The sequence below is a fragment of the Osmerus mordax genome, chromosome 26 (assembly GCF_038355195.1).
Source record: "Osmerus mordax isolate fOsmMor3 chromosome 26, fOsmMor3.pri, whole genome shotgun sequence".
Lineage (NCBI taxonomy): Eukaryota > Metazoa > Chordata > Actinopteri > Osmeriformes > Osmeridae > Osmerus > Osmerus mordax.
In genome coordinates, this window is record NC_090075.1 from 6,216,063 (window position 1) to 6,227,026 (window position 10,964).

The 10,964-nt window shown below is 54.7% G+C and overlaps 1 protein-coding gene across 1 annotated transcript in view; it reads right to left on the minus strand.

Moving 5' to 3' along the window:
• Positions 1-3,617: 3,617 nt before the first annotated feature.
• sh3rf1 (SH3 domain containing ring finger 1) overlaps positions 3,618-10,964 on the minus strand; it is a 12,441-nt gene continuing 5,094 nt past the window's right edge. Inside the window, 9 exon segments of the mRNA XM_067229462.1 lie at positions 3,618-4,325; positions 4,526-4,875; positions 5,094-5,398; positions 5,617-5,873; positions 6,451-6,621; positions 7,143-7,270; positions 7,549-7,576; positions 8,630-8,742; positions 10,101-10,419. Of these exon segments, the coding sequence (XP_067085563.1) occupies positions 4,157-4,325; positions 4,526-4,875; positions 5,094-5,398; positions 5,617-5,873; positions 6,451-6,621; positions 7,143-7,270; positions 7,549-7,576; positions 8,630-8,742; positions 10,101-10,419 (1,840 nt within the window). The 3' untranslated portion in view covers positions 3,618-4,156.

The window sequence follows — 10,964 nt, forward strand, 5'->3', positions numbered from 1 at the left end:
CCACCTCCCTCCCCACCTCTTCTCCTCCAGTAGACAGGGTGACAGATAGTTCTCCTCTACAGGGGCGTCCAACTGGACCTGACCTCGCTCTGCTCCGCTGCAGCTGCGACACACACACACACACACGGCTCTTTCAGACAGATTCCTGCAAGACACACACACACGGCTCTTTCAGACACAGATTCCTGCAAGACACACACACACACACACACACACACTGCTCCATGAGACACACACTCATGTGTGTGTCTCAGGTATTGTCAGGTATTGTGGAGGGTCCTGCGCAGGGCTTTGTGTCTGACCTCAATAGCGGGGGAAGTCGAGCTTTGTGCTTCTCTATAATGATCTGATGGAGGCTCCCCACAATGCTGTTAACACAGGATCACACTGGCATGCTCAACACGCCTCCCACGTGGTCGGGGAGGAGAAGAGGAGGAAGAGGGGGAGAGAGAAGAGGGGAGTGAGGGAGAGAAGGGAAAGGGAATGGAGAAAGGAGGAGAGAAGTGGAACAGGAGACAGAGCAGAGGGAGAGACTCGCCTGGCCTGTCTGCTGTGGTCCTCGTCTGGGTTCATGTTGAGATGCTCCACCCTGGCAGGATGTCAGAAGTGAAAAATGGAGGACACCCAGAGTGATACCTAACCCACCACATATACACACCCTCTAACCCACCACATACACACACCCTCTAACCCACCACATACACACACCCTCTAACCCACCACATACACACCCTCTAACCCACCACATACACACACACCCTCTAACTCACCACATACACACACCCTCTAACCCACCACATGTCACACACACCCTCTAACTCACCACATACACACACCCTCTAACCCACCACATACACACACCCTCTAACCCACCACATACACACACCCTCTAACCCACCACATACACACACCCTCTAACCCACCACATACACACACCCTCTAACCCACCACATACACACACCCTCTAACCCACCACATACACACACTCTCTAACCCACCACATACACACACCCTCTAACCCACCACATACACACACCCTCTAACCCACCACATACACACACCCTCTATCCCACCACATACACACACCCTCTAACCCACCACATACACACACCCTCTAACCCACCACATACACACACCCTCTAACCCACCACATACACACACAGACACCAAACCCCCTAAACACAACCCACCACACGCACACCCCCCTAATTCACAACACACACACACACACACTTGTACACACCCAACCCACCACACACCACAATATTGGCACATCCCCTGTGGAAACCATTAGTTTTTATTGTTATAGTCATTTTTACAAAATGTGCTTTTTCCTTTGACTCTAGAATGTTTAGGGCACAGGTTTGTGCTACGTGACAAGCGGATGCGAATGTCACCATCATCAGACATACAATATACTATTTAATCATCATCAACCCCAGAAAATCAAGTAAGTCACCTTGGCATAAGGAGAAAATGTTCAGTTTAATAAAGCAGACTTTAGTGCCGCCTTGTGTTCCAACAAGGCCAATACTACAGTAACAACAGCATGTTGTGGTCAAAGGAACACGCGAAGAACACGCTAAGAACATGCTAAGCAACTGTCCCAGTTGTCCTAAACGGTCATGGAAAAAAGACAACCCTAATTATTGGATCATCCAACAACGGAGTTTACCAGGAATACAGACATCCAGGAGAGAGGGGAGGGGGGAGTACAGTGGAGGGAGAGGGGAAGAGAGTGGAGGGAGAGAGGGGGGAGAGTAGAGTGGAGTGAAAGAGGGGAGGAGAGTGGAGGGAGAGAGGAGGAGAGTGGAGGGAGAGTAGAGTGGAGGGAGAGAGAGGGGAGTAGAGTGGCGAGAGAGGGGAGGAGAGTGGAGGGAGAGGGGTGGAGGGGAGGAGAGTGGAGGCAGAGGGGTGGAGGGGAGGAGAGTGGAGGGGGAGAGTGGAGGGAGGGAGAGAGGGGGGAGTAGAGTGGCGAGAGAGGGGAGGAGAGTGGAGGGAGAGGGGTGGAGGGGAGGAGAGTGGAGGGGGAGAGTGGAGGGAGGGGAAGAGAGTGGAGGGAGAGAGGGGAGGAGGAGAGTGGAGGGAGAGAGGGGGGGAGGGGAAGAGAGTGGAGGGAGGGGAGGAGAGTAGGGTGGAGGGAGAGAGGGGGGGGGAGGGGAAGAGAGTGGAGGGAGGGGAGGAGAGTAGGGTGGAGGGAGAGAGGGGAGGAGGGGAAGCCTGCCTCTCCTGTAGCTCCTTCAGGTTCTGTCCATCAGCCTTATTGCTGCCGGTCTGAACCTGAAACAGAACCAGAAACGAGGAAAGGAACCAGCAGCAGAATCAGAATCAAGACAGGAACCAGATTCAGAACCAGACAGTGGGGTCCATGTTCTTCTGATAGTCTCTAGAAAAGGTTCAGAGAGAGATAGAGAGTTGCAGGACCCGGTATTCTGTACAGAACCAGCTCCATCACATCTTGTGCTTTAAACTCCAACAAACATCAACAAACAAACAACAATACCAACCCCGATCCAAAGTCATATTCAAGTCTAGAGAACAATTTGAATTCCAACACATCGTACACAAAAGTCCTATACAGCGAATCCCCGACAGCTAACCCCAGAAGTGAGAAGGTCATTATTATCGATTGGTAGGAAATGTCCACCTTGTTCTTCAGCGGAGACGCAGGCGGGAGAAGAGAGCGCTGCCCGGAACAGAGCACTTCCTACAGAACAACCTTAGCTTGGTTAGTGAGCAGCGATGTGTCCTGGTGAGTCAGGAATGAGGAGAGCAGGAGACCGGAGAGAGCTCATTTCCGGTCTCCTGACTTGTGTCTCTGTGCTAGCCTGCTACTGATCCACCTGGACAGTAATAGAAGCGTCGGAGGCGGTAGGAGGTGTGTGGGAGCAGAGTGCTGCTCAGGTGAGCCGTGTCTGCTCAGGTGAGCCGAGTCTGCTCAGGTGAGCCGTGTCTGCTCAGGTGAGCCGTGTCTGCTCAGGTGAGCCGTGTCTGCTCAGGTGAGCCGTGTCTGCTAAATGACTAAATGTGTCTGGTCGGGCGCTGGGACCTGCAGGGGCAGGAGCAGCTGCCTTGGTCAACAGGTACAAAAATGCAATCCTAGAAGTAACGCTTGATTGCGCAAAAACAAAACATAAATCTATTATGGAGTGTATGGTTGAACATAGTAAAAGGCAAGACCCCCCCCCGCCCCCCCCCCCCCAAAAAAAAAAAACCTAACCGTCTAACCCCCATACACACACAGCAGATGGTTTCCATGGCGCCCCTCTCCTCAATGAGACGACTTGGTTTCCATAGTGACCCCTCGTCATCGTCGGAGGGGCTCGATTCCAAACCCGGAGAGGCCCCGACCCCCCCCCCCCCCAACCCGGTCTGGGGGAGAGAGGGGGCCCACGCAGCACACAGCTGGGGCTTGACCCCCCTCCGCGAACCCTCGGGTCAGAGGTCACAGCAGAGCGTCTGCTCAGCCTCCATGTTGGTCCAATGGTTGGGCCAGGAAACGACAAGGACGCAGGGTCCTAGTGCCTGCCCCCAACACAACCCAGATAAACTTTACACCTCCCTCCCTTTCCCACACTAAACCCTCAAAGAAATAAGTTAAAATCTGACACATCTCAGTCCATCAACGGTTCATAGCGTTTGTTTACGTCACTTTCGATCACAATCTCAAGTTTCCATATATACAATAAAGTGAGGAACAGTTACAAGGCACACAATTAACATCTGGTTGTTTACAAGAACATAAATAAGGGAGATCAGTGAGTCCTGTGCTCTCCTCCAGCGCCTCTGCAAGCTGCTCTGGAGACAGCCCCCCGCTGGTAGGAGCCATCCCAGAATAGTCCCCCGCTTGGGGCCATCGCCGCCTCATCTCGCCGCCATGGCAACCGCGAGAGTTCAGCACGGCAACCAGGTGGGAGGCGGCTATGGTCGGAGGAGTCCCTGTGGTGCTCCTGGTCTAGCATGGGGGGGGGTGTGCGTGTGTGTCTGTGTGTGTGCAGTGATTGTATGTGTTTAGTTTGTGCTGTGTGTGCGCATGGGAATATGTATTGTATCTGTGTGCATGTTCAGTGTTAGTTTGTGTTTAGTTTTTGTGTGTATATATAGTGTGTATATTGTTTGTATAGTGTGTAGTTTCTGTATATAGTGTGCGTGTGTGTCAGATGCTGTCCACAAAACTGCCAGGGAACAGGCCTGTGCGTCCGTTCCTCTGCAGGGTGCCCTTGAACCAGCCGTCCTCGCGCTTCCTGTGGACAAACACCACGTCCCCCTCCTTCAGCTCCAGCTCCGCCTCGCTCTGGGGGGGGTAGGACACCACCACCCTGTACCTGCACACACACACACACACATTAGAGTAAGACACCATAATAACCTGTACACACACACACAAAAATAAACATCACAATCAGTAGTAATACATAATACCAACATCACCATAATAAATCATTATTTCAGGATTTGATAGGCCAGTATCCCAATAATAATAATTAGTGTTGTCACAGTATTCGATTGGCTGGGGTGGACCTACCTTTCGCATATGATTGGCCGGGCGTCGTGCTGCAGGGAGAGGAGGGAGGAGCATGCCTGGCGAGGGGGCGGAGCTATGGGGGCGCACACGTCCAGGGGGCTGGGCCTGCGCTGGGAGGAGTCAGGTGCTGAGGAGGAGGATGATGATGATGAAGGATCGGGCTCTACACGGCTGCCACTGTGGTTGCCTGGGGAGACGGAGGAGGAGGAGGGGGCGGTCTCGGGGCTTAACGCCCCAGGGAGCCCCTCGCCAGCCGTAAGCTCCGCCCCCAGCGTGGGGGAGGAGGGAGGGGAGGGGCGAGCCTTCCTCTTGTTGGACGACAGGAGTTTCAGTAGACCCTTCTTCTCTCTCTGCAGACACACACACAGACGGAGATGAAAACACACACCCGTGTGCACATACTATCCTCTGCTCCTCACCACAGCGAGAGAGAGAGAGAGAGACAGGGAGAGAGACAGGGAGAGAGAGACAGAGAGAGAGACAGAGACAGAGAGAGACAGAGAGAGAGAGACAGAGATAGAGATAGACAGAGATAGAGATACAGAGAGAGAGAGCAAGCGTCACCCACCTTGCCGTCCTTGTCCAGTCGACAGGCTAGGGAAGCCCCGTTGCCGGGCGCAGCCCCGCCGTTTCCAGGCGCGCCGTTTCCAGGCGCGGTGGCACCGTTGCCGGGGGCAACCTCCAGGGAGGCTGCGCTGACGTTGGGCGGCGTCAGCGAGGCGGCGGCACAGCCCAGCGCCACGGAGGAGGAGCGCGGGGGGGCGGGGCAGGAGGGGGCGGGGCAGGAGGAGACCAGGCAGACGGAGAGGTGGGGCTGGGGATTCTGGGATTGGAGGGGCGTCACGGCGACCGTGGGGCGGTCCTGGGTCGCTGCTGGAGGGGAGGGGGGGGGGACTGTTACTCACACGAACACGTTCCACACACACACACAAACCCTACTACACACACGTGGCACTACCATGATAAACACATGTATTACCACCACACACCCCCACAGCGTTGAGTGCCTGTTTAACAGTCATCTCATCTACCACGCAACACACACGTACTACATATACACACACACACACATCCTTACACGAAGTACGTACCCGTTCTGACAGCGTTGCGTGCCTGGTTGACAGTCATCTGAGAGTTGACCAGGACTTTGGGCTGCTGGCTGGTTGCCACTGCAGCGGGCGTTGCCGTGGCAGTGGGTAGGGGACTGGCGGGGCCCGGGCACAGGGAGGGGAGGGGCTTGTTGTCAAGGCCAGGGGTGCTGGAGGAGGTGGAGGGGATGGAGGTGCCGCGGCCGGCCGGGGGGGTCCCGCTCTGGGGCAGCTTGGGCTGAACACTCCCTGACACAGTCCTGGAGGGGGGGAGAGGGGTTAGGATGGGAGTGTGGTGGGTCTGTGTGTGTGTGTATCACAACCCAAGCTCTTCTCTTGTCTGGCCCCCCAATAGTGGAATCATCTCGCCACCTTCATCAGAGACACTGACTGTCTCCCCACCTTCAAGAAAAGACCAAAGACGCACTTGTTCCGTGAGTACAACGGTACTTAGGAAAGATTTTTTGGATCAGATGTTGGGTTATTTCCTGACAATGACACTTATTGAGGGACTCGCTGCACTTGTTGATTGATTTAACTGCTTGTACTTGCCGTGAATTATATTATTGTTGCTTGCTTTCCTCCGGGTACACTCTAGCACTTCAGAGGATCATGTCGTTTAATTGGAATTTGTTTAACTACATGCTCTTCTGGTTCCACCCATTGGCTCTTATTTGCTTTTCACAATGTACGCTTCATGTTGTTTCGGCTCGTTGTTTATGATCATTGACCTACGCACCTTTTGTAAAGCTCTCTTGTAAGTCGCTTTGGATAAAAGCGTCTGCTAAATGACTAAATGTAAATATGTGCGTATGTGTGTGCGCGCTCGGGGCGGACCTGCTGACGGGACTCATGTAGTTGCCGGGGAACACTCCTATGCGGCCCGTGTGCATGGAGGTGCCCTTGAACCAGCCGTCCTGACAGCGCTCCAGGACCAGGAACATCTGTCCCCGACGCAGCTCCAGCTCATCCTCTTTACGGGGGGTGTAGGGGAACAGGGCCACGTAGCTGGGGGAACACACACACATAAATACATATACACACACACAAACTCCCCCAAAGCCCCCAGCTGCCAGAGGGGCGGGGGGATGGGGGTCAAGGGTTAACACCTGTTTGGCCCCTCGTCTCAAGGGTCTCATCAGAGAGCCTCACTCTCACCCCTGACCCCTCACCCCTTGGCACATTACTCCTGCCAGACACCCCTCGCATCTGATGGGAATTAGATACGCATGTTCTTCCTCCATGTGAGTGTGTGTGTGTGTGAGTGTGTGTGTGTGCCCGTAGCTCGGGGTCGTGTGGAGGTAAGGGGTCACCCTCATCTCGTCGTGTCAAGAACATAAACACAGCATGTAACACTGAGCAGCCCTGTCTGAGTATGTGTGTGTGTGTGTACCTGCACGTGTGTGTGTGTGTACTTGCCTGTGTGTGTGTGTGTGTGTGTGTGTACCTGCATGTGTGTGTGCGTGTGTGTGTGTGTACCTGCATGTGTGTGTGTGTACCTCAATGTGTGTGTGTGTGTGTGCACTCACACGGTGGGTCTCTGTCTGCTGCCCTGGTCGCTGGTGCAGGGGGAGGATCTCTGGCCGGCAGCCAATGACGAAGCAGCTCCCAGCGCCGAGGACTGGGGGGGCGGAGGAGGGGGAGGGGGGAGGGCATCCTGTAACACACACACACCCACCCGCAGATCAGCAACTAGAAACCCAGTAGATCAGAGAGAATGAGAGAGGAGGACAGAGAGGTGGGGGGACAGAGGGAGGTGGAGAAAGAAAGATGGACAGAGATAGAAAGATCAGATTCTCCAGGGCAGGGGTTGTCATGGTACAGTAGTCTGCTCCTGCTCCTGTTCCTCCCCTCCCTCCCTCCGCTCTTCCTGCTGTCTGGGGTTGTTTGTTTGTTGCTAGGCAACGGCGGGCCGAGTGGTGAGGACAGTTTAACTGGTAACATGTGACACGAACGACACGTCCTTCAACACAGCAGAGCAACACGGACCAAGAGACACCAGCAGACTGCCTGCTCTCTCTTCCCCTTCCACCCTCTCCTTCTCTCCCCCCCCCCCCATCCCCCCCATCTCCTTCTCTCTCCCTCTCAGTCTGCCTATTTGCTTGCTCTTTCTAACCCTAATCAGCCAGAAACGGGAGTCATAAAAGCAATGTTTGTCCCATGACGAGCCCCAGCCCTCACACTGCAAGGACGAGGGATACTTCCTTCTCTCTCACACAAACACACACACACACACTCCAGCCCCAGCAAACACTGTGTCTCAGACAGCAAACAGGAGCTGTTGGGAAGCAGACAGGTCTGTCTATGTCTGACAGCCCTGAGGGCCATGGGGATGAGGGCTGGGTTTCTCTGTGTGTGTGTGTGTGTTTCAATTACGGTGCGCGTGCGCGTCTGTGTGTTTGTGTGTACTTGCGTGTGTGTATGAATGAATGTCTTGTGTGTCTTCCGTTTCTGTGTGTGTGTGTGTGTTGGTATGCAGCTGAATGAGGTGGATTGTGCAGACAGTCTGCAGACACTAATTATCTTACACACACCCAAACACCAGCACCTACACATCACACACACACCCCCCCCAAACACCAGCACCTAGACAAAACACACCCAGGCAACTAAACAAACACACACACACCCAGTCACAGGGCTCAAGAACAATCTGGAAACATGCAGGCCTCAGTGCTCAGGTTCATTTCAGATCCATGAGCTGTTCTGCATGAATGAAGTACTTTTGAAACGCTAAAACACAGAACAGGAATGTTTGCTGCTGTACAGCTGTGGTCCCTCCGTAGCCAGTTCCCAGAACTGTGCAAACACACACACACACACACACACACACACACACACACACACACACACACACACACACACACACACACACACACACACACACACACACACACAGAACCAGTCTTCCAGACCCACAAGCGCGCACACACACACACACACACACACACACACAGAACCAGTCTTCCAGACCCACAAGCGCGCACACACACACACACACACACACACCACCTACCACAGGGATGGGATGCGTAGCTGGTCTCCGGGGGGAACGTGAAGACGGTTGCCGTGGTGACGGGGGCTGCTAGGGGGCGGGGTTACAATGAGTCCAGTGGTGCAGATGTGAACCTGTGGAGGAGAGAGAACTGAGCTTGAACCCTGGGGAGGAGGAGGAGGAGGAAGAGGGATTTTCTACATTTGGATGTGCCTTCGTCCATCTGATCCCGCATGTCTGGTTCATGTTAGAGCAGGACTGTACATCTGCCCTGAAAACGTCCCTTCGCATGGAAGCATCTGGCTGACTGAACCACAGCAGAGCCCTGGAGATCCTATTGCCTGGGTTAGTTCACAAGCCCGCTCAGCCTCCACTGTGATTGGCTGAGTGAATCCAGTTGTGTGCGTGTAAGTGTGTGTCATGGTAACATGGCAGCTCACCTGTCCGTCTGTCAGGGAGTACTTTAGTGTGTGCAGCTTAGTGGTTAGAGCATTTGACTGCAGATCAGAGGTCACAGGTTCAATTTCCCCATCCCTTTAGATAAAAGCATCTGCTAAATGAATCCATTAAGCATGCTCCTAGTGTACCACAGAGCATGCTGGGAAAAGCCATGTCTATCTGTCTGCCACAACCCAACCCCCCCCCCCCCCCCTATATTCAGAGCCTAGCAACCACCCAGTATGCCATTCCAGGGTTGCCGTGGAAACCCCAGGGGCGGAGCGAGAGTTGACTGCGGGCAAGTAGAGTCACGCTTCTATGAGTTCAAACGTCTGAACCAAGAACCAGCCAGGGTGGGGCAGTGGTGGTGGGGGGGGGGTGAGGGCTGTTTGGAATGATGTGCCTGGGTGAGGAGGGCTGGCTTGAGGGTGAGGAGGGGTGGGTTGAGGGTGAGGAGGGGTGGGTTGAGGGTGAGGAGGGGTGGGTTGAGGGTGAGGAGGGGTGGGTTGAGGGTGAGGAGGGGTGGGTTGAGGGTGAGGAGGGGTGGGTTGAGGGTGAGGAGGGGTGGGTTGAGGGTGAGGAGGGGTGGGTTGAGGGTGAGGAGGGGTGGGTTGAGGGTGAGGAGGGGTGGGTTGAGGGTGAGGAGGGGTGGGTTGAGGGTGAGGAGGGGTGGGTTGAGGGTGAGGAGGGGTGGCTTGAGGGTGAGGAGGGGTGGGTAATTACTGACAGAAGAGTGGGGAATTTCTAGCGAAGCAACAAACAAATGTGGTGAGACAGGATTGGTGGTTGTTGTCGTGTTGCGTGACTGTGGGGATGCAAACAGAGAGCATGTTTACAGTGCTGGGGAAGAATACACACCCACACAGTACACACACACTACACACACACACAAGCAGGCTTCTCTCATTCAGACCTCAAATATACCAAGCAGGGATATGTGGAGTGGGATGGCTGTGGAGAGATTCCTTAAGGAAGAGAGAAACGAGAGGCAAGAGCACGTGTTGAGTCCTGTCCTCTCGTCCCCCAGTGTTCAGCGCCCCCTCCCCTCCCTTACCTGCGAAGGTGCGCTGCAGGAGAGCCCCCCGCTCATCTCCCCGATGCGGGCGGCGGCCGTGGGGTTGGAGGAGCTGATGAGCACCGGCCCGCTGATCTCCATGGAGTGTCTCTGGGGCGGGGCGGCCAGCGAGGGCTTGTGGGACATGGTGAGGGAGGTGAACGAGTGGCGCTTCCTGGTGTTCTTCTTGTCCCGCGGCCCGCCGTTGGTCTGGGGGGCCCCGGAGGACGAGGCCCCGCCCTCCCCGGAGTCCCCCCCGGGGTCCGACGGCTTGTCCAGCTCGATCAGCTGCCGGGCGGCGGAGTTGAACTGCAGAGGGGGAGGGAGAGGGGGGGGGAGGTTCAGAGGTCACAGGTTCCAATCTCCTGCTGTGTACGTCGCTTCGGATAGAAGTGTCTGCGAAATGAGCAACATTATGCTCGTCTTTAACAATATTCTTGATGTTCACGGCGTGATTCAGTCCATCACAGGTCCTGCTCTGTGGAGAGGCCTGTGTGCATCATCTACTCAGACGAAGACAGAGGTCTACTACAACATTCATTTAGCAGACGTTTCGATCTGAGGCGAGGGCGCTGTGCAAACAGTGCATGTAGCCAGCACAGCTTACGGCTTCCTCGACACCCTGGAAACGTGCTCAATGTTTATCCAGCTCTGCCAAAGTCTCAATGTGGGTGTTCCCTTGTCGAATATATGTGCGAATGGCCAACGGAATACATGCTTTTGATTTGTCCTTAAACTTGGAGGAAAAAAACGAATTCTTAAGACGACTTCTGTACTTGACGATTCAAAACACGACAAGCTTTGGGGTCGGAGGGAGTTTTTCTGAGACGGCGGTGGCTTCCTGTCCGGCCCTGACCTCGGGCG